Source organism: Cervus elaphus, chromosome 20, assembly GCF_910594005.1.
Source record: "Cervus elaphus chromosome 20, mCerEla1.1, whole genome shotgun sequence".
Taxonomy (NCBI): Eukaryota; Metazoa; Chordata; class Mammalia; order Artiodactyla; family Cervidae; genus Cervus; species Cervus elaphus.
Window position 1 is genome coordinate 49,242,401 of NC_057834.1, and position 24,655 is coordinate 49,267,055.

The following is a 24,655-nucleotide window of genomic DNA, read 5'->3' on the forward strand; positions in this document are numbered from 1 at the left end:
TACTTTCTTTGGTTTATTTAGCGATTCATTTTAATTGAAAGTTCACTTGGTTTACTTTCTATTTCACTTTACTTAAGCCTATGCATTTTGAGTATTTCTTGGACACATCATAATGCATTCAAAGTACTCAGTTCTAAGTCTTTTAATTTCCACTGTTTATTGTCCATTTCTAATTTTATTTCATGATGGTTGGTAAACATGATCTGGGTGTTAAAATTTTTTTTTTAATTTCCCAGACTTCCTGTGTGACCTGGTACACATGGTCAGTTCTTATGAGTGCTGTATATGCATTTGAGAAAAGTTTGCTATTAGCTCATTTAATTCTTGAAACAACCCTAGGGAGTAGGAACCATTTTTATTCCCATTTTGCAGATAAGGAAACTGAGGCATAAAAAAGGTTAAGTAACTTGTCCAAGTAGTAAGTGACAGAAACTGCTTTTGAATCTTATCAGTCTACGTGGAAAAGTATTTTGATAGCATTGCTCTGTGTGGTCTTCCTTCTCATGTTGCTGATAAGAAGTCTGACATCAATCAGATACTTTTTCCTTTATTGTTGTTGTTGTTCAGTTGCTAAGTCATGTCTGACTCTTTGCAACCTCATGAACTGCACCATACCAGGCTTCTCTGTCCATCACTATCTTCCTGAGTTTGCTCAAACTCATGTCCATTGAGTCAGTGATGCCCTCCAGCCATCTCATCCTCTGTTGTCCCCTTCTCCTCCTGCCTTCAGTCTTTCCCAGCATCAGAGTCATTTCCAATGAGTCAGTTCTTCACATCAGGTGGCCAAAGTATTGGAGCTTCAGATTCAGCATCAGTCCTTCCAATGAATATTTTCCTTTATAGGTAATCTATTTTTTCATTCTGGCAGCTATTAGAGTTTTCTTTTTATAATTGATAACACAAGGCTGTGTGTAGATATGGATTTGTTTTATCATTGTCTTTATGACTGAAAAGATTAAAGTTTGGTTTCTGATAACATTCTGAGTAAAATCAAAATTCCTTATGCTGATCCATAAAGACCCTAAAAATACGGTTCTAGGCTGCTTCTGTCATCTCCTGCCCCCCACCACACTCACACTTATACTATTGGTCATCTACATAGGCTTTCTAGTTTTTCCTTACATACACTAATTCTACCTTAGTGTTTTCACTCTAACTTCTCTTCCTGGAAAATTTTGTTCCCACATGTCTGCCTGTTGGATACTCCCTGTCATTCAATCCCCAGAGAACACAGTGCTCCTGAGATAGGCTTTCTCTGACCACTTGGTCTAAAGAAAGCCCACAACAACAAAAAATGCTCTCTACCACTTCAGCTTATTTTACTTTCTTACAACAACTGCTCTTTCAAAAATAGGTTTATTTGCTTTATGTCTTTCTTCTTCTCACTAGAATGTAAGCTCCATGCAAGCAGGGACCTAAATTAGTCTTTTATTTGTTTTCAGCTGTGCTGTCTTCATTGCTGCCTGTGGGTGTTCTCTAGTTGCAGCGAGTGGGGGCTGCTCTCTAGTAGAAGTTCATGGGCTTCTCATTGCAGTGGCTTCTCTTATTTGCAGAGCATGAGGTCTATAGTGTGCAGGAGTTATGGGCTCAGGAGTTTTGGTGTGTGGGCTTAATTGTCCTGAGGCATATCGAATCCTCTCGGACCAGGGATTGAACCCATGTCCCCTGCACTGGCAGGCAGACTCATAACCACTGGACTGCCAGTGAAGTCCTTAATCTAGTCTTGTTTATTGCTCTCTGTTCAGGATGCAATAACCACACCTAACCCGTAGTAGACACAATATGTATTTGTTCAATTATGTCTTCAAATATCATTTCTATTTATTTATCCTAATTATTATTAGGGCTTCTCTGATGGCTCAGCAACAAAGAATCTGCCTGCAATGCAGAAGATGCGGATTTGATCCTTGGGTCAGGGAGATCTCCTGGAGGAGGAAATGGCAACCCACTCCAGTATTCTTGCCCAAAAAGTCCCAGGGACAGAGGAGCCTGGCAGTCTTCAGTCCAAAGTGTTGCAAAGAATTGGACGTAACTGAACACACACACACACTTATTATTAGATGGATGTTGGAATTTCTGGTTTTTTTCCTCCATGTATTTGAAATTTTCTTGCAACTTTACCCCTTTGAGAATTTCAGCTTAAGATTTCCAACTAATTAATTTTTCCATGGAGTCTGGTCTGCTATTGAAATTTTGTTTCAACAGTAACTTTTTAAAATTATAAATTCTTTAATTTCCCTTATAACTGCCTATTGTTCTTGCTTCATGTATGCAACATATTCCTTTATCTCCCTGAATATTAAAATATTTTTAGACTCTATCATCTCTTTTACCTCCATTATATATTTTGTTTGTTGACTGCTTTAGTTTTCTAACCAATTAGGTAAATACACTTATGTTTATTTGCCTTTAATTACCCTGTAACGCTTTGAGATCAGTATTTTATTATGTCAATACATTTGTAAAAGTTCAACAGCCCTAGAGAGCTTATAGTATCATTTATCTTAGTCTTCCTTATTTTTTTCAACTTAGAGCAACAAACATTTATTAACCATCTACTGTTTTCCAGGTACCAAAGGTGACAGACAGCTAATGAGCTCAGTGCCTGACACCTAGACTCCAATAAAAGATACATGTTGGCTGAACACATGCTTAATAATAAAGGGATGAAGAATTAAAATATAAGAGGAATTGGGTGGGATATTCTAAGAGGGAATATTAGAATTTTCAATATTTCAGACTTGGAACAGTTCTGTATGGTCTTTTGTGATTGGAGTGGGTCCAAGAGATGGTAGGAAGAGAGGAAGTGGAGACAGGAGTGACTCTTTGAAAAGTAAGGTGTTGATAAACAGTAAGAATGTAAGACTGTTTTGCTATTGTTCTCAACAGGAGGAGTTACCTCAAAGGGGGCATTTGGCAACGTCTGGAAATACTTTTGGTTGCCACAGTTGAAGGTGTTCTACCGGCACCAAATGGCTTGAGGCCTGGGATGCTGCTAAACATTCCATATAGTGCACAAGTTAGCCCCCATGGCAAAAAGCATCTAGTCCAAATGCCTTAAGTTTCAAGGTTGAGAAGTCCTGCAGAGGGGTGTGAAATCAGAGGGTGATTTCTGTATTTAAGGTGAAGAGAACAATTATAAATTAGGTGCCTATCTTGATTACATTTCAACTTTTTTGCTTACCACGTAAAATTGAACAAGACAATCGATATTTCTTGACCTCACTTTCCCCATAAAAAGGGGAATATTACCCTTAACTGATCTCACTGTCTATAACTTTTCTATCTTGGGGATTTAACCTGAACCCCCAGTTCCACCCACTAAGTAGTTTTGGACTACTTTTTAGTAGTCCAGATTAGTTTTTGAACTACTAATTAGGGCCAGGCACCTAATTTCACTCACCCTAGTTCCATTTATGTAAAATAGGAAATAATACCTACTCAGCAATATTGCTGTGAGGCTTAAATGAGATAATGTATGTGAAAGTGCCCTACACATGCTTGGTATGTGGTAGGCAATCAATAAATATTTATTGAATCCAAAGATATGAAATCAAGGTTTTGAGTGCTTTAAGAGAAAGAGTGAATCATTAAAAATATATATTAATATTGTTATTTTGATTTCTACTATGGTAAATTTTCCTTTTTAGCATTTGCATTTTGTGTTGTCTATTCTAATACATGCATTAAAATTTTACTTCAATATATAGGTTATAAACACTATCCCTTTTATTTTGGTAGTCACTGGTTAATTATACTGCCACTTTGTGTAATCACCATACTTTTGGGTAGAAACTGCCTTCTTTTTACTAAAAGCAAAGGAAATACATAAATATTGATAAAGAGCTGACCATTAAAACTAATACCTCCCAACTTTCCCCTGATAGCTCACTTGGTAAAGAATCCACCTGCAATGCAGGAGACCCTGGTTGGATTCCTGGGTTGGGAAGATCCGCTGGGGAAGGGATAGGCTACTCATTCCAGTCCTACTCATTCTAGGACTTCCCTTGTGGCTCAACTGGTAAAGAATCCGCTTGCAATGTGGGAGACCTGGGTTCGATCCCTAGGTTGAGAAGATCCCCTGGAGAAGGGAAAGGCTAACCACTCCAGTATTCTGGCCTGGAGAATTCCATGGACTGTATATAGTCCATGGGGTCGCAAAGAGTCGGACACAACTGAGTGACTTTCTCTCCTCCCAACTCTTTATATCAACAGGTTGTGGCAAGTGAAGAAGATCTTGTCCCACCAAGTCTGGTGGAGCCGCCTCCCAGGGCAGACGGGTTGGACTACAGAATAGCAGCTCACATCGTATCCATCCTGCCCTCTCTCTGTCTGACAGAGAGGGAGAAAAAGGTCAGATGGTACGAGAAATCCAAAAAGTGTGCATGCTTTGAAAAGTATGACTTCTCTCTTAAAATCATTACTATTTTAATCTGAATAGAATCTCCGTGAAATATTCTTATCTGAAGAAGAAAATGAAAGCGAACCAGTGCCCACAGGCCCTCTCCTGCTTAACTATCACGATGCCCACGCCCACAGGAAGTACGTGCTAAAGGTAATAATTGACCAGGTTACCCAGAGGATAACTGATGCAAGAAAGCTCATTTGTGATTATTCAGTTGTAGAAATCTTAATTGGACAGCTTTACCAATGCTAATTAAATGTAATCTACAAAGTAGACACCTGCAAAGTAAGATCTTGGAAAATGGACATGAATAAAGGAAAAAGTATACCAGCAAAGAAAACCCGCCCACATATTGAGAACCAATGAACCATTAAATTCATTGCAACTACACCAAATATGTATTAAAACCTAACAGTTATGTGCTTTATATATCTGCTAATATGAAAGAAAAAAAAAAAAAAACTAGTGGTGGCAAGAAAAGAATCTAAGGAGGGAGGCAGGAATATATTTGAGACTTTGGCAGTTTGTCACTGTGAATAAGGAATCCATCATTTCTGTGCACCAAGAATCTCTGGCAAAGTGAGAAGTAGCTTTTTTGACCTTCAGCAAAACACCAACAGTTTGTCTTCCCCAATTACCATTGATTTCCCCTGTTCCCAGATAATGAGAGCAAAGGTATCAAGTTTTGCCTTCTCCATATGCATAAGGCAGTTGACAGCTTATTTTAACGTCTTCTGTCACATTGCTCTTTTTCATCAGGACCTAAAGAATTTTGATCCAGTTCAAATTGAACAAGAGATGCAGTCCAAGTTGCCACTGTGGGAATTCCTTAAATTCCCTCTGCCCCCGCCATGGAATAGCACGAAACGTCTAGCTACAATTCATGAGCTCATGCACTTTTGTACAAATGGTGAGTACATTGCTTCATTGTAGCTTAAACTCATTCATTTACGGTCATGTGTGCCTTTAATGATTATACCCCCATCTGCAAAAAGATTTTTATTGTTGTCCTTTCAGAGGCTGTGGAGTATTTTGATTAACTACAGTTTCTTTTTATTTTGAATAATGTCATTAACAACAGGATGATAACTATAACATTCTTCAATTTGATGCCCTGGGTTTTCATTCCACTGTGTTTCTACGACAAGAGTAATCCCCTTCTTTCTTCCTCCTCCCTGCTTCCCAACACCCCCTCGCCCCGTCTACTCATTAACATGATTGGAGATGACATAGTAGTCCCCATCCTAGTTGAGGGCAGAACTGAGAGCACCCCTTGTGGGTGTAGTGTGTATGCCTGGGTGTGGTGTGTGTGCATGTGTGTTCAGTGGTGTCTGACTCCTTGAGACCCTTTGGACTGTAGCCTTCCAGGCTCCTCTGTTTATGGGATTTCCCGGGCAAGAATACTGGAGTGGGTTGCCATATCTCCTCCAAGGGATCTTCCCGACCCAGGAATTGAACCCGTGTCTCCTGTGTCTCCTGCATTGCAGGTGGATTCTTTACTCACTGAGCCATATGCTAAGTGTTAATTCCAGTTCATCTCTCACAATAGGAAGGTGTGTTGTCTATTCTTTAGAAAGAAGGTCATTAAAAATATCTAAAATCAGCTTCTTATTGCAGAGCTCATGGAGATTTTAAGATAAAGACAATCATTTCCTGAAACACAAATCTTATTTCTAGCTGAAGCAATAGGCAGATATATTGCTGCTTATAAGAAGAAATAGGAAATTACATAGACGTCTTGGTTTGACCTAGATTTTAAAAAAAATGTGCAGATTCTTCCTTCTCCTTTCATCTAAGAAAGTTATGAAATATTTGTACTTGGATTTCTTTTTTTCATATTTTAGTAGCCTTAGTAATAGCCAGATTTTAAAAAATTTTTAACTGAAGGATAATAGCTTTACAATGATGTATGTTTCTTTCATACAACAACATAAATCAGTCATAAGTATCATATGTCCCCTTCCTCTTGATCCTCCCTCCCAACTCCCACCCCATCCTACCCCTCTAGGTTGTCACAGAGCCCGGGATTGAGCTTCCTATGTTATATAGCGGCTTCCCACCGACTGTTTTAACACATGGTGATGTATGTGTTTCCATGATGCTGTCTCAACTGGTCCCACCCTCTCCTCCTGCTGTGTCCCCAAGTCTGTTCTGTACATCTGCATCCCTATTCCTGCCCTGCAAACAGGTTCATCAGTACCATTTTTCTAAATTCCATATGTATTCACTACTATATGATATTAGGTCTTTTTCTGACTTACTTCACTGTGTATAACAGGCTCTGGGTTCATCCACCTCACAACTGATTCAAATTGGTTCCTTTTTCTGGCTAATATTCTATTGTGTATGTGTGTGTGTGTGTGTGTGTGTGTGTGTGTGTGTATACACCACCACTTCTTTATCCATTCATCTGTTGATAGACATCTAGGACATGTCCTAGCTATTGTAAATAGTGTTGCAATGAACATTGGGGTACATGTGTTTTTTTGAATTATGGTTTCTTCAGAGTATATGTCCAGTAGTGAGATTGCTAGGTCATAATGGTAGTTTTATTCCTAGTTTAAGAAATCTCCATACTGTTCTCCATAGTGGCTATATCAATTAATATTCCCACAAACTCTGCAAGAGAGGTTACCTTTTCTCCACATCCCCTCCAACATTTATTGTTTGTAGATTTTTTTGGTGTTGGCCATTCTGGCCAGTGTGAGGCGATGTCTCAGTGGTAAAGAACCTGCCTGCCAATGCAAGAGATGCGGGTTTGATCCCTGGGTCAGGAAGATTCCCTGGAGAAAGAAATGGCAACCCACTTCAGTATTCTTGCCTGGGAAATCCCATGGACAGAGGAGCCTGGTGGGCTACAGTCGATGGGGTCGCAGAAAGAGCTGGACATGACTTAGCAACTAAACAGCAGCAGATTCTGACCAGTGTGAGGTGATACCTCCTTGTACTTTTGGTTTGCATTTTGCTAATAATGAGTGCTGTTGAGCATTTTTTCATGTATCTATGAATCTGTATGTCTTCTTTGGAGAAATGTCTGCTTAAGCCTTCTGCTCAATTTTTTGATTGGGTTGTTTGCTTTTCTGATAATGAACTACATGAATTGCTTGAATCGCTTGTGTATTTTAGAGATTAATCCTTTGTTGCTTTGTTTGCAATTACTTTCTCCCATTCTGAGGGTTGTTGTCTCATCTTGTTTATGGTTTCCTTTGCTGTGCAAAAGCTTTTAGGTTTAATTAGGTCCCATTTGTTTATTCTGTCTTTATTTCCATTACTCTAGGAGGTGTGTCATAGAGGATCTTGCAGCCGTTTATGCCAAAGAGTGTTCTGCCTATGTTTTCCTCTAGGAGTTTTATAGTTTCTAGTCTATAATTTAGGTATTTAACCCATTTTGAGTTTATTTTTGTGTATAGTATTAGGAAGTATTCTAATTTCATTCTTTTACACATTAGCTGCCCAGGTTTCCCAGCACCACTTATTGAAGAGACTGAAAAAAAAGAAACAAAATTTTTAATATTGTCATGCTGTCCCCTCATGGAAATGCGTGTAGCCTAGTGGTACTGGGTGTGTCGTGTCTATTTTTCCATATTCATCCTCTTCCTGGTGTCCTGAGAACATCTGGCCTTTACCTCTCTTCTGCCACACTGCTCTTCTCCTTCTGCCTTGTGATAAATTCTCTCTCTACCTTGGTTCTACACACAGCACAGGAATTTTTTTAATATGAAAAAGTACATTTATTGAATCATTTTTCACAGTAGCAAAATACTAGAAACAAACTATCCCATCAAAAGCTCTCATTAAAATATCAGACACCTGTGTGGTACAAGATCATGTATCTTAATAACTTGGAGGGCTATCTCTATCATGATATGGAACAGCCTCCTAGATAATTAAGTTTAAAAAGAAAAGGAAACCAAGGATAAGAAGAGGATGATGAGTATGCTAACATTTACTTTTGTCTTTTATGAGAAAAATGTGTAACACATATTCTTTTTTATACAATTTTTCAAAGGTCACACTCCAGTTATATTTATTATAAAATATTGGCTCTATTCCCCACATTGTAAAGTACACAAGATTCTTATTTTTGTTGCCATCACTGAAACTGCCCATATACACATCCTGCTCGTATGTCCCATCCTGAACCCTTGTTCCTCCACCTCTCCTTCCTCTTTTATCCTTCTTCATGTTTAAGTGAGAGTTGCTCAGTTGTGTCCAACTCTTTGCGACCCCATGTACTATACAGTCCGTGGAATTCTCCAGGCCAGAATACTGGAGTGGGTAGCCTTTCCCTTCTTCAGGGGATCTTCCCAACCCGGGTATTGAAGCCAGGTCTCCCACATTGCAGATGGATTCTTTACCAGTTGAGCCACAAGGGAGTGAGTGGGTAGCCTATCCCTTCTCCAGCGGATCTTCCCGACCCACGAATCCAACTGGTGTCTCCTGCACTGCAGGCAGATTTCTTAATGCTTAATAGGTCCAAATTCTTGATTTCCTTGAAAGTTGTTCCTTCACAGTGCTCTTTATTTCAGTAAATAGCAACTCTTTTCTACCAAAACTTTGAAGTCATCCCTGGTTCTTTTTTTATGCCCCACAACCAATCCCACCACATCTCTCACTACCAGCCCGGCCCAATCTGGTACCACCTCTCACTTGAACTATTTCGGGAATTTTCCAGTTGGTCTCCAAGTTTTCCCTTTGTTTAGTTTTTTCTTCACATAATAGCAGGAATGACCCTTCCAAAAGGTTAGTCAGATCCTGTTCGTTCTTGGCTCAAAACCCTCTTGTGATCACCCATTTCCCTCAAAGTAAAATCTAAACCTTTTGAGTTCATCCTCTGTCTAATTCTCGTTGTTCTACTCCACTCTATCTCATTGACCTCACTGTGCTTCCTTGGACAAGTCCATCACACACCTGCCTCCACCTCTGCACTAGCTATTTCCCTCCCCTGCCTCCATCACCCTGCTCCCAGATAGTGGTATGACTCCCCCACTTATTTCTTATTTTTGCTTTACTTGTTTACAGGACTCTGCTCTGATATTTGTTGTTGTTTAGTTGCTAAGTTGTGTCCAACTCTTTTGCGACCCCACAGAATATAGCCCACCAGGCCCCTCTGTCCATGGGATTTCCCAGGCAAGAATACTGGAATGGGTTGCTGTTGCCTTCTCCAGGGCATTTTTCCCTACCTAGGGACCAGACCTGCATCTCCTGCATTGCGGGCAGATTCTTTACCATCTGAGCTACCTGGGAAGCCCTTGCTCTGACTACTTTATAGAAAGTAGAAGTCCCTCCCCAGTCATTATTACTGCTTATCCCCTTATCTGGCTTTACTTTTCTTCTTGTTTCTGATAGAGTATACAATTACCTGTTTATTCTGTGTTCCCAACTGCTAAAATAGATACTCTGTAAAGTTAGGAGTTCACTGATATGTTTGCTGCTGTAGTCCTTTTATTAAAGTTACTGACAACTAGTAGGTGCTCAAAAAATGTTTGTGAAATGAATGAATGAATGAACAAACTTAATTTTGTCACCTTTGCCTTTTTCCTGTCTCTCTCCTGAATTTCCTTGTGTTTTTTCCAAAAGGAACCTTCCCGCTATACTCTTCTCTGTTGGAGAGGAAAAATGGAGGTGACCTCAGATTCTTTGATCTGTCCCTATCATTTCACTTTCCCTCACTGAATTCCATGACTGTTTGTTAATACCTACCTCCTACCTCTCTATCTTGAACTTTTGAAGTGCAGAACCAAATCTTTTCTTTCAATGTCAGGCAAAGAAAAATATGTAGTAGAGTATAAAGCCTAGAATGTAGAAAACAGAAATGAGTGCATGAGTGAGTGAACACACAATTTCTATAAAATATTAAATACACAAATTAATATAGCCCCTTGAAGGCTGATAACCTTTGAAATAAAGTTATGAAAAGTTCTGTACCAGTTTATTGGGTGGAAAGACGCTTTTTCTAGGGCTTCCCTGGTGGCTCAGATGGTAAAGCGTCTGCTTGCAGTGCAGGAGACCCGGGTTCAATCCCTGGGTTGGGAAGATCCCCTGGAAAAGGAAATGGCAACCCACTCCAGTACTCTTGCCTGGAAAATTCCATGGACAGAGGAGCCTGGGCTACAGTCCATGGGGTCGCAAAGAGTCGGACACGACTAAGCGACTTCACTTCACTTCATGCCTTTTCTAAGCCTAAGTGAACAGAAAAGCCTACTAAACATAACAGCCTATATTAGACACAAGTGAGTAATTTCTGTGTTAAATTACAACAGCAGCAAAAGATGCTTTTGCTTAAAATGACATTTTCTTAATTTATTAATGTGTAGTTGATTTACAATGTTGTATCAATTTCTGCTATACAGAAAAAGTGACTCAGTTGTATACATATATACCTTGGTTTTTTACATTCTCTTCCATTCTGTTCCATTTCAGAATATTGAATATAGTTTCCTGTACTATGCAATATGACCTTGTTGTTTATCCATTCTATATGTAATAGTTTACATCTACTAACCCCAAACTCCCAACCTATCTTTTCCTCACCTTTCTCCCCTTTGGCAACCACAAGTCTATTCTCTATGAAAAAATGACAAGTTTTAAACATATTCAACCAATACTCTGGAAAAATCAATGTGTATCAGTCTGGACACCTCACATTCATTCATCTATGAAGCAGTTTGTGAGCATTATCTTGATATATCTTGACTGTATAAGTTTCTCATTATGAGTTGCCTGTGATTGTGGTGCCCATGTGTAAAGTCAGGTCAACAGGCATTATGGCGTGACTCTTTTGTCTTTCTGGTGGACTGACCCCTCTGTTGCTCCTGTACTGTGTGGTAATAAACAGGTCACCAGCCCAGGTGGGATGCATGAGACAAGTGCTCGGGCCTGGTGCACTGGGAAGACCCAGAGGAATCGGGTGGAGAGGGAGGTGGGAGGGGGGATCGGGATGGGGAATACGTGTAACTCTATGGCTGATTCATATCAATGTATGACAAAACCCACTGAAATGTTGTGAAGTAATTAGCCTCCAACTAATATAAATAAATAAAATAAAAAATTTTTTAAAAAAAAGTGTTTCTAAAAGCACTGGTCTGCTTTCTTACAGAAGTCTTGAACTGGAATGAAGTAGAACGAGCCTTCAAAGTGTTTACTTTTGAGAGCCTGAGACTCTCTGAGGTTGATGAAGATGGGAATCTAAAGCGTTCTAGGATGATGTATGGGACAGATTCTGAGACATTCAACATACCATGGGACAACCCTTCCAGATTTGCTAAACAGATAAGGCAACAATACGTCATGAAAATGAATACCCAAGAAGCCAAACAGCAAACAGGTACACTGCCTGGAGGGAACAAAAGGCATTCTTGCATTGTAGGATTGTCCATTTGTCTAGTATTGTATTTTACTCTGCCTAGATGATGGAACCAAAGACAGAATTTTATTTCTGAATCAGAATTGGTCAACACCTATGCCAGATGATGAGCTCAACAAAGAACCATCAGATCATCATCAGCCTGGTAGTAACAAGAAATCCTTAGACTCTGATAATAGAGAACCGATAGAGCATGAGAGAAACTTGAAGTCTCAGCTCCAACCTGAGACTCTGGGTGAGCAAATGTGTGTGTGTGTGTGTATAGATACTGATACAGAATGTATAAACCAAAAAAATTCAAAATACATTATTTGAATTTAAATGCCTCCCTATTTCAGTTGAAAAAATGGTCCATCTTGTTTTATTAATTAAACTTTGTTACTGTTATTCGGTAACTACTCATTTTTTTAAAAAATTTATTGAGGTAGAGTTGATTTACAGTGCTTTTGGTATACAACAGATTGATTCAGTCATATATTTTTTCATATTTTTTGCATTGTAGGTTATTACAAGACACTGGATATAGTTCCCTGTGCTATATAGTAGGTCCTTGCTGTTTATCTGTTTTATATGTAATAGTATGTATCTGTTGATCCCAAACTCCTAATTTATCCTTGTCTCCCCAAGTTCTTTTTCTACATTGGAAATCTATTTCTGTTTTGTAAATAAATTCATTTGCATCATTTTTTGGACTCCACATTTAAGTTACATTATATATTTGTTTTTCTCTGTCTGACTTATTTCACTTAATGTGATAATCTAGGTTCATCAGTGTTTTGCAAATGACATTATTTCATACTTTTTATGGATGAGTAATATTCTACTGTGTATATTATATATGGGTGTATATATTGTGTGTATATTGTATGTATCTATTGTGTATACGTATATATGGGCATATATGGGTGTTTTGTTTATCCGTTTTGTTTATCCATTCATCTGCTGATGGACATTTAGGTTGCTTCCGTGTCTTGGCTATTGTGAACAGTGCTGCTATGAACATAGGGATGAATGTATCTCTTGAATTATAGTTTTGCCTAGATAGTATGCCTGAGTGGGATTGCCAGATCATACGGTAACTAGTCTTAGTTTTATAAGGTACCTCCATACTATTCTCCATAGTGGGTTTATTTACCAATTTCCCCTCCCATCGACAGTGTAGGAGGGTTCTCTTTTCTCCACATCCTCTCTCGCATTTATTATTTGTCGAGTAAGTCCTCATTATTTCAACCCTTGTTTTTCAATGTATCATTAAGGCCTCTTAAGCCACTCTTACTACCTTTGTAAATATAGTATGGTGACCAGAATTAAAACTTTTATCATTAGTATTTCACAGGGTTATTATGATTATATGCAAAAAAATTATCCAAAATCACCCCCAGTAGCTATGAACTGTGTAGCACAGAGCTTGGTACAAAATCAGTACTCAGTGAATGTCAGTTCACCTGAACACCCTCCTGCTCAGGTAATTATTCTCATTCTAGAATAAATAATAATAAATATTGTAATATTAAGAGATATATAAGCATAGAAGAAAGGCTAAATTTTTATTGAGCTGTTTTACACACAGCTGTTAGATCTATTACTTAAAATATGGTTCTGCTATTACCCTGCTTATAACCTTCAATGACTCCTCGTTGTTGTTTGTTGCTAAGTCAAGTCTGACTCTTTCTGTGACCCCATGGACTGAAGTCTGCCAGGCTTCTCTGTCCATGGGATTTCCCAGGCAAGAATACTGGAGTGTGTTCCAGGAGTGGGTTACCATTTCCTTGTCCAAGGGATCTTCCCAACCCAGGGATCAAAACTGTGTCTCCTGCGTTGGTAGGCAGATTCTACACTACTCAGCTATCAGTGGCTCCCTACTACCTACAAATAGGACCCAGCTTCTTGACTTGCTTTACACGCTTCTTTAGCAGTACCAAATTATTTTCCCAAACCCTTTCCACTTTTTCACTTTTGTTCTCTGAGCACATGCTGTAGTCAATATAATTAGACCCTATTTCCTCTAGGCAGCCTGCTCTTTTATATCTCTAACTTTTTCCTACAATAATGTCCCACTAGAGTTGTCTTTTTTATTATACTGAGGTTCAAATGACAGTCCCATGAAGCTTTGTTAGATGTGTTGATCTGGAAATGCCTTGCTTACTATTCCCATGCTCATAATTAATATATGCTTCCTTTATAGCATCAGTTATTTGCTACTCTGCTGTGCTGTGCTTTGCTTAGTCATTCAGTCATGTCTGACTCTTTGCAACCCCATGGACTGTAGCCTGCCAGGTTCCTCTGTCCATGAGGATTCTCCAGGCAAGAATACTGGAGTGGGTTGCTGTGCCCCTCTCCAGGGGATCTTCCCAACCTAGGGGTCAAACCCAGGTCTCCCACGTTGCAGGCTGATTCTTTACCAATTGAACCACCAGGGAAGCCCAAGAATACTGGAGTGGGTAGCCTATCCCTTCTCCAGGGGATCTTCCCAAACCAGGAATCAAACTGGGGTTGCCTGCATTGCAGGTGGATTCTTCACCAGCTGAGTTCCCAGGGATTTCCTACTACTTATAACAGTTATTCATATGCCTATATTAAGGCCTCCTTAATACTATAGCTTCTTAGAGATCATAAGTATGTATGTTTATATTAAAAACTTTAACCATATACTACATCATAAAACAAATTTTCACTGATCAAAACTACAGAGTATGTTCTTGAACCACAAAGAAATTATGGAAAATATAGATACAATAGGAAGAAAAATAAAATGAAAATTTTGGTCCTTTGAAAGATTTTTAAAATTGAAAAATTTTTAGTGAATGGCTGATCACAAAAAGAAGCATGAATTACTGTATTAGAAATAAAATTAGTTCAGGAGTAAAAATCATTGGAAATAAAGAATCAGATTTCCCTTTGGTGCTATAGAAATTTAAAAGAGAGTTAAAGGATATAAGGGGCTTCCCTGATAGCTCAGTGGGTAAAGAATCCGCAGCTTTATCTGAGTATGTCTAAAAATGAAATGAGCAAATTACTAGAAGAGTATAACTTACCAGCATTCACTCAAGAAGAAATATAAAACCTGAATATCTTATAATTATTTAAATAAATTAAATCAATTTAAAAACTTCCCAAAGAAGATATGCCAAACCCAAATAATCTCATTGACTAGTGATATTAAACACTCAAAAAAAATATTTCTAAACACTCAAAATATAGTTCCAATCTTAACAAAAATTAATTCCAGGAAATATAAAAGGATTATTTTCTTCTCATTTTATGAAACTAGCATCAGCCTTATAATAGAACTGTCAAGGGTAGAACAACAAAACAAAAATTAAAACTCAGTTATTCATGAACATATATGCCAAAATCCTGAATAAAACATAAGCAAACTGATCTAGCAATATACAAAATCCTAATAATCAGGACAAGTTTTTGTAACAAGGAAAAGCATACATTGTAAAATCAATATAATTTATCAGTTAACACACTAAGAAAAATATAGTTTCAGTAGATGGAGAAAAAAATATAGCAATTTATGAAAAACAAACTAGCAATAGAGAGAAAACTTCTCTATAAAGTTTATTTTAAAAATTACTACAATAAACATTATATATCAAGATGAAAAGTTAAAAGATTTCCCTTGATCAGAAGGTTATCCACTGTAAACTGTCATATTTAGGATTACATTGGAGATGCTAGCCAACTCAGTAAGGTAAGAGATAAAGCTATAAATGTTGAAAAGAAGCAAAACTGATATAATTTGTAAATTGTGTGTAAAAAACCCAAAATGATAAAAAAAAAAAGTCAGGAATTATATGAAGTTTTGATAAAGAAATGTGATTGTGAAATAACGTGAGTAAGATGTCTGAAGTGCTGGGGACTTTTCTTTATCATTATTTATTATACCAAGCATTTAAGTTCTTTGTACTTTTCTGTATTATTTCAAATTTTTTTTTCAGTTTCTTTTTTTTTTTCATTTATTTTTATTAGTTGGAGGCTGATTACTTTACAATATTGTAGTGGTTTTTGCCATACATTGACATGAATCAGCCATGGATTTACATGTATTTCCCATCCCGATCCCCCCTCCCGCCTCCCTCCCCACCCCATCCCTCCGGGTCTTCCCAGTGCACCAGCCCCGAGCACTTGTCTCATACATCCAATCTGGGCTGGTGGTCTGTTTCACCCTTGATAGTATACTTGTTTCAATGCTATTCTCTCAGAACATCCCACCCTCGCCTTCTCCCTCAGAGTCCAAAAGTCTGTTCTGTACATCTGTGTCTCTTTCTCTGTTTTGCATATACGGTTATCGTTACCATCTTTCTAAATTCTATATATATGTGTTAGTATACTGTAATGGTCTTTATCTTTCTGGCTTACTTCACTCTGTATAATGGGCTCCAGTTTCATCCATCTCATTAGAACTGATTCAAATGAATTCTTTTTAATGGCTGAGTAATATTCCATGGTGTATATGTACCACAGCTTCCTTATCCATTCGTCTGCTGATGGGCATCTAGGTTGCTTCCATGTCCTGGCTATTATAAACAGTGCTGCGATGAACATTGGGGTGCACGTGTCTCTTTCAGATCTGGTTTCCTTGGTGTGTATGCCCAGAAGTGGGATTGCTGGGTCATATGGCAGTTCTAATTCCAGTGTTTTAAGAAATCTCCACACTGTTCTCCATAGTGGCTGTACTAGTTTGCATTCCCACCAACAGTGTAAGAGGGTTCCCTTTTCTCCACACCCTCTCCAGCACTTATTGCTTGTAGACTTTTGGATAGTAGCCATCCTGACTGGCGTGTAATGGTACCTCGTTGTGGTTTTGATTCACATTTCTCTGATAATGAGTGATGTTGAGCATCTTTTCATGTGTTTGTTAGCCATCTGTATGTCTTCTTTGGAGAAATGTCTGTTTAGTTCTTTGGCCCATTTTTTGATTGGGTCATTTATTTTCTGGAATTGAGCTGCAGGAGTTGCTTGTATATTTTTGAGATGAATCCTTTGTCTGTTGCTTCGTTTGCTATTATTTTCTCCCATTCTGAGGGCTGTCTTTTCACCTTGCTTATAGTTTCCTTTGTTGTGCAAAAGCTTTTAAGTTTCATTAGGTCCCATTTGTTTATTTTTACTTTTATTTCCAATATTCTGGGAGGTGGGTCATAGAGGATCCTGCTGTGATTTATGTTGGAGAGTGTTTTGCCTATGTACTCCTCTAGGAGTTTTATAGTTTCTGGTCTTACATTTAGATCTTTAATCCATTTTGAGTTTATTTTTGTATATGGTGTTAGGGAGTGTTCTAGTTTCATTCTTTTACAAGTGGTTGACCAGTTTTCCCAGCACCACTTGTTAAAGAGGTTGTCTTTTTTCCATTGTATATCCTTGCCTCCTTTGTCAAAGATAAGGTGTCCATAGGTATGTGGATTTATCTCTGGGCTTTCTATTTTGTTCCATTGATCTATATTTCTGTCTTTGTGCCAGTACCATACTGTCCTGATGACTGGCTTTGTAGTAGAGCCTGAAGTCAGGCAGGTTGATTCCTCCAGTTCCATTCTTCTTTTTCAAGATTGCTTTGGATATTCGAGGTTTTTTGTATTTCCATACAAATTGTGAAATTATTTGTTCTAGTTCTGTGAAAAATACCGTTGGTAGCTTGATAGGGATTGCATTGAATCTATAGATTGCTTTGAGTAGTATAGTCATTTTGACAATATTGATTCTTCCAATCCATGAACACAGTATATTTCTCCATCTGTTTGTGTCCTCTTTGATTTCTTTCATCAGTGTTTTATAGTTTTCTGTATATAGGTTTTTTGTTTCTTTAGGTAGATATATTCCTAAGTATTTTATTCTTTTCATTGCAATGGTGAATGGTATTGTTTCCTTAATTTCTCTTTCTGTTTTCTCATTGTTAGTATAGGAACGCAAGGGATTTCTGTGCTATTTTACACATATTAACTAGTGCTTTATATTAACAGCAAGCCTATGAGGACGTTACCATTAGCCTAATCCTGAAGATGAGCAAACAAAGACTCAGAGGGGTTAAGTAACTTGTTCAACCACATGTGAGCAGGAAGTCAGGACTCCAAAGAGGGATCCAAACTGATGCTTCCTCCACTGTGTCTTGTGGCTTCCTCAGTTCCAAGAAATTCCTTGTGATGCATCTAATGGTTTAACCATATTCATATTCTCTTCTTCATGGTTATACATACCCAATTTTGCTGCCTTTGGGACTTCCTAGGACTGGTTGCTTACCTTCAGGGCTGGTTCCTTATCTTTAGGGCTGGTTCTCTATTTCCCTGTTCTAAATATCCTTACCTATTAACCTAACTCACAAAAAATTAACTTGAGATATTATGGCATTAGTGAGTCCTATGGGAATATAAACATATGACAAAGAAGTCATTTTGAGTTAGTATAGAGCCAGAATAAGCCAAGAGAGAGATAAGGCCTGAGGGGTTTTTTGTTTGTTTATTTTGCCTTTTTTTTTTTTTTTTAAAGAGCAGTTTGTACATAGTTTTCCTCAGGCAACTTTTGCCACCTGGTGGTCAAACCACATAAATTTGTGTTCTGAATCCTGGTGTAAAGTAAATGTTTATAGCAATTCCCTAAATCATCATGGCTAAAAATGCTATAATGGACAGTGTATCCTAGTGGCCAAGCAATCTTGAACCCATGGCCTGTGAGGGATTCTACCTGATGTAGGCTGGCCTATGTCAAGGAATTGTTACATTTGGATGGAGATGGGTAGCTGACTCTTGATGCCTCACTGAGGCTATTACATGTAAGGGAAATTTTTGTTGTTGCTAATCTTTTGTTTATTTGTTTGTTTTTGCATTTTTCCCCTAACTGGGTCACATTTCTGAAGCAGCCACTTTAAATCTCTAAACAAAGCAGAAATTGTTCATATATTTCCTGTACAGCCATCTCAGCATCAAATACATAGAAAAGCCTGTTCCTGGACTTGAAGGGCTAAATACTTGTGCTTTTCTCAACCAAACAGTAGATTTCCATCTGAGACTGCTTTTGAACTTGACGGGGCCTATTGGATATTTATGAAAAACCTGAGAGTTGATAACCATGAGGCTATAGGTTTAGATGTGCCCTTTATGCTTGTTGAGTGTTTTTTTTAATAAAGTAACTGCTTTGCAGAGGGATCTTGTTATCTCTAAAGTAAAACAGATTAGGAAAGCTGTTTTTCAAAGGGATGAGAATGCATCCATTTCCAGATGTGTCAAAAACTACTGAATCACACTGTCAAAGGATTATGCGGTTGAAGGAAGAAATCAGGAAGAAAGAAGAAAAAGACTTTTACTCTACTACTAAATAGAGTTCAGATTAGTCTTAGAATGTTCTTTCCTTTGACAAAATATCTGATGCACAGTTTTTTAAAATGTATTTTCTAAACTGGAGACTTTTTTTCTATTGGATCCTTAGACACAGGAGGGAATATTAAGTCTCCCGGAAATCTGGCAGCCCATAGAATAGAATAATTTTTATTCCACAGATTGCATATCAATTGCTTCAAGGACACTTGGGACATAATGGTCTATTTAGAGTTATAGTTGGCCTGAGTTTTCTCTTGAGTGTCTGTATTATATAAATATTAAAACTGAATTGCATTTATAGTTTTCTTATAAATCAAAATGGAACATTCATGCTGTCACCCTCACCAGCCCAAGGTGAGATGGAACTAGTAGCAAAAATATAAGTAGCTATGCTCCTCGAGGCAAGTAAAATATTTGGCCTATCTTGCTTAGATGTAACTAGCTATTCCCTCTAGAAGCCCGGATGTGGTTCTCTTTGCCACACAATGAAAATTTAGATCTTGTGAAAGTGAAAGTTGCTCAGTCATGTCTGACTCTTTGTGAACCCATGGACTGTCCATGGAATTCTCCAAGCCAGAATACTGAAGTGGGTAGCCTTTCCCTTCTCCAGGGGATCTTCCCAACCCAGGGATCGAACCCAGGTCTCCCACATTGCAGGCAGATTCTTTACCAGCTGAGCTTATGCTTACCCCACAAATAAGCTTTTGTTGTAGGATTTCTTCCACATTTCTGCACTCTCTATATGGCTCGATATTTATTTCCAGTTTTAATACATGATGTAGATTTCTCTCAGTCAAAATATATATATATATATTTACTGAGTTCCTACCATGTGTTGGGTGCTCAGAGTATGGTTAGGGAAAATAGAAGTTCTTATTCTCCAGGAATTCACATTTGAGATGGAGAGACAGACAAATATTATTAGGCATGGATAAATGCTATGATCAAAAATCAAGCAGGGTAAGAAGCAGAAGACTCTTGAGGAGGTGACAGTTGAACAGCAATATGAATGAAGGCTTTGAAACAGATGACTATCTAAAAGCAAAGCATTCCAGACAGAGAGAAAATCAAGTTCAAAAACTTCAAGATACAACAAGCAAGCCAGTGAGTCTAGAGTGGAATGAGCCAGGGAGAGTGGAAGGAGGTGTGATTGGAGAGTCAAGCTGGAGCCACTTTATATATGACTTCCTAGGGATTAATTTGCTGTTATTCTGAGGGTGATAAATAGTCAGACTGGCTGTCTTTCAGCAGTATGACATATATGTTACAAGATTCAAACCTCCCCCCCTTTATTACTTTGGTCAGATTTGGAATATGCTATGTCCCTGATTTCTTTCTTTCTTAGAGATTCACAGTCACAAGAGCATATCACAAATTCTGAAACATTCACAGTTAAGTGTCTGTTTATCCATGTGAAACTCATACATCATGGAATTCCTCTACATAACATATCTGTTAACTTTAAGATTTACTGAGACAGGGTGATTCAGAAATCAACAGCATCAGTCTCTTTCTTCTCTCTCCATTTATGGCATGTTTTTAGTACTCAAGGCCATTATCACAGTCCCGGTTATCATATAAGTATACTCTTTTGTCACAGGGAGAGCTAGTATGTCCATGATAAGGGGCCCCGTGGAATGCAACTCCCTATTCATTTTATTCATTTAACTAACTTTTAAAAACTCTGTAAATCTGCAGATGCCCATTAAATGGGTTTTAAGTTAATAAATTGTTAATGAATGTGGATAAAGCTTAACAGGATAGTGTCTGGTATTGCTTTTTCTAGTAGGAGGTGCTTTTGTAAGGTGGTTCTCCTTTCCATACATCCCTGCCGCTGTCCTAGTCTGTCACTGATGAGGTACAACCCAGAAATTTGAAAAGGCTTTGTGATAGTACCAGCATCATAACAGACAACAGTGTGTGGTGAGCAGTTGACATAGTTTAATCAGTAAATATTTGCAGCTTGCAAGATAAAAGTACATTGTCAGAAGCGAGCCATACAGTCTGAAGGCAGAATATCTAATATATGATTTAGGAATGTATTATATAGGAAGCTGGGTTCTTTTCAAAAGACTTAGTATAACTTTTCTAGGTAGACACTAATTTAGAATTATTGACAAAAACACCTTTTTGGAGGCATGAAACATGCCTTTCAGGAATTACCTTTTCAGCACAGAAACATAGATCACGTGGCAACAGAAAGGCACAGCATTGACCAAAGAGAGAACAAAGCCCAAACACAACTGGATGTTGGTGTCTTTGACTTACAGAGCAGACCACGAACAATGAGATCAAAGATGAAGCGGTCACAAATGCTGATCTTCTTGAAAAGGTAGGGAATTATTGCCCTAAAAGTGTTGATGCCAGTAAGATCTGAGAAAACCATGAACTAAAAAAGAGAGAAACTTAGCAGGAAGGGGCTGATACTAGAGGAGAAGGGATTGTTCAGACATCCCCCTCCCCAGCTCGGTTCCAACTGGAGAGAAAGGAGTTAATTTCACTAGCCGCTCAAGCAAAACTTCCAGGCTCCATGCTTCTCTCTAGACAGTGTGGCTTGGCAACGTCACGAACACCTGCTGACCATACAGCTATGTAAAACTAATGCTGTCTTGAAGTGAGTTCAGAAAACCTGCCTATAATTGCTAACAGGACTCAGAAGAGTATAACCTAACAATAAAAATATTTAGATTATGTTGCCCATAAAAAAAAGAGTCAAAGGCATACTTTTTCTGGCAGCAGTTCTCTTAAAATGTTGCCATATGGATTTATACATATGCAGATTTCCCCCAATTAGATGGAGTGCATGCTGGTTAGTTGATGGAGTCCAAGAGGGCTTCATTTGGACTTAAACAAATTAAAGCTGAAATTGTATTCCTCTGATTTTTTTTTTTTTTTTAAGAAACCAAAGAAGATGACTGTAGAAGCCGAGTTAGACGACATAAAGAAAACCCAGCAACGCAATCTAATGGACTGGAGTTTTACTGAACATTTTAAACCAAAAGTTCTGCTTCAGGTATTAATGGGCTATGAGTCTCATCAGATTGGTCTGGGGAGGCTCAGTGTGATTTAGAACAGTTCACTTCTAGGTCACTCTCAGATCTATTTCAGGTCAATATTCCCATTTACTTCAGCTATAAAGTGAGTTTATTCCCAGACTGTGCTATGCATGCCCAAAATAGATTAAAATATACTTTCTTAAAGGATTTTTTTTTTATGAAGTCTCTTAAGAAAAAAAAAAAGATATGTGCATGACTGCTGCACATGTTTTTTTTTTTAAAAACATAGTAATAAAAGTAAGATGTTATTGGGAAGCAACCTTATATTTCCCCATATTGCCTGTTAGCTCTCTTCAGTTTTCACAACATTTCTAAATATTTTCTGATGCAATTAACAATTCAGTGTAAACTTTGATGGCTAACATTTACTGAGCAGTTAACATCTGCTGCTGCTGCTGCTAAGTCGCTTCAGTCGTGTCCGACTCTGTGCGACGTATTACTAGCTTATTTAATCTCTTCTAATCCTATGAAGTAGAAACTATTTAAATAGTAGAAAACTGAGGCACCTGAACCACCAGTAACTTTTATCCAAGGTCACACTGGAAAGGGACTCACTGGTTGATGAATGAGAGAAGCAAGATACAAACCCAAGACATCAGACCCAGAACTTGTGCTCTTAACCACTATGCAAAATAACCACTACACAAAATAACCACTACGCAAAAAGCAAGCTCTTTTTGTTGGTTTTACATTTTATGCAAAAACTTGTACACTGTTTTCTTTTATTCTTTTAATTTAAATTTTACCTTTATCAAAATTTTACATCCACTTATTTTTTAAAACCAAAACATTGTGTAAAGAGTCTTGTGAAAAATACCAGGTCCCTCCCATGCCCATGGAGCTTTCCAGGTGGTTCAGTGGTAACGAATTTGCCTGCCAATGCAGGAGCCAAATCCCTGGGTGGGGAGGATCCCCTGGAGGAAAGAAATGATAACCCACTCTAGTATTCTTACCTGGAGAAGTCCATGGACAGAGAAGCCTGGCAGGCTACAGTGGATGGGGTCGCAAAGAGACACAACTGAGCATGCACACACCCATGCCATGATACAATTCCCAGAGGTAAAAATCTTCAAGGTATTTACCTGTTTCTTTTGTTACTTAACTCAGTTATTTCTAAATAACAATATATTTAGTTACCATCATCAATTGACTCCCTCTGGAAAAAACAGCTTGCCCACCCCCTTATAAAACACACTGAGACATGCACATACACTCACTCATACACTCCTATACATACATAAGTAAGTAAATAAAGTAGCTCAGTCGTGTCCAACTCTTTGCCACCCCATGGATTGTAGCCTCCCAGGCTCCTCTGTCCATGGGATTTTCCAGGCAAGAGTACTGGAGTGGGTTGCCATTTCTTTCTCCACCTATACATATACACACTCATAAACTCAAACCTTGTCAGTCTCTGAAACTTTTAATCATATCATAATTTTTTATTAGATCTCAAGATTTATCATATTTCAATTAGATAAGTGCTATTCACAGCTGAGACAGTATGAAAAGGCAAAAAGATAGGACATTGAAAGATGGACTCCCCATGTTGGTAGGTACCCAATATGTTATTGGTGATCAGTGGAGAAATAACTCCAGAAAGAATGAAGAGATGGAGCCAAAGCAAAAACAACACCTAGTTGTGGATGTGACTGGTGATGGAAGTAAAGTCCAATGCTGCAAAGAGCAATATTGCATAGGAACATGGAATATTAGGTCCATGAATCAAGGCAAATTGGAAGTGGTCAAACAGGAGATGGCAAGAGTGAACGTAGACATTCTAGGAATCAGTGAACTAATATGGACTGGAATGGGTGAGTTTAACTGAGATGACCCTTCTGTCTTCTGCTGTGGGCAAGAATCCCTTAGAAGGAATGGGATAGTCATCACAGTCAACAAAAGAATCCAAAATGCAGTACTTGGATGCAATCTCAAAAACGACAGAATGATCTCTGTTCATTTCCAAGGCAAACCATTCAATATCACAGTAATCCAAGTCTATGCCCTGACTAGTAATGCTGAGGAAGCTGAAGTTGAATGGTTCTGTGAAATTCTACAAGACTTTCTAGAACTAACAGCCAAAAAAATATGTTTTCATTATAATGGACTGTAATACAAAAGCAGGAAGTCAAGAAACACCTGGAGTAACAGGCAAATTTGGCCTTGGAATACAGAATGAAGCAGGGCAAAGGCTAATAGTGTTTTGTCAAAAGAACACACTGGTCATAGCAAACACCCTCTTCCAACAACACAAGAGAAGACTCTACACCTGGACATCACCAGATGGTCAACACCGAAATCACATTGATTATAGTCTTTGCAGCCAAAGATGGAGAAGCTCTATACAGTCAGCAAAAACAAGACTGGGAGCTGACTGTGGCTCAGATCATGAACTCCTTATTGCCAAATTCAGACTTAAATTGAAGAAAATAGGGGAAAGCACTAGACTACTCAGTTATGACATAAATCAGATCCCTTATGACTATACAGTGGAAGTGACAAATAGATTCAAGGGATT

General features: G+C 38.2%; 1 protein-coding gene across 1 annotated transcript in view; it reads left to right on the forward strand.

Moving 5' to 3' along the window:
- Positions 1 to 24,655, forward strand: part of SPAG17 (sperm associated antigen 17) — a 235,476-nt gene that overhangs the window by 87,409 nt on the left and 123,412 nt on the right. The window contains exons 11-17 of the mRNA XM_043875734.1: positions 4,216 to 4,353; positions 4,442 to 4,555; positions 5,165 to 5,315; positions 11,505 to 11,732; positions 11,815 to 12,006; positions 21,355 to 21,416; positions 21,984 to 22,097. Coding sequence (XP_043731669.1) covers positions 4,216 to 4,353; positions 4,442 to 4,555; positions 5,165 to 5,315; positions 11,505 to 11,732; positions 11,815 to 12,006; positions 21,355 to 21,416; positions 21,984 to 22,097 — 999 coding nt within the window. The remainder of the gene's footprint in view (positions 1 to 4,215; positions 4,354 to 4,441; positions 4,556 to 5,164; positions 5,316 to 11,504; positions 11,733 to 11,814; positions 12,007 to 21,354; positions 21,417 to 21,983; positions 22,098 to 24,655) is intronic.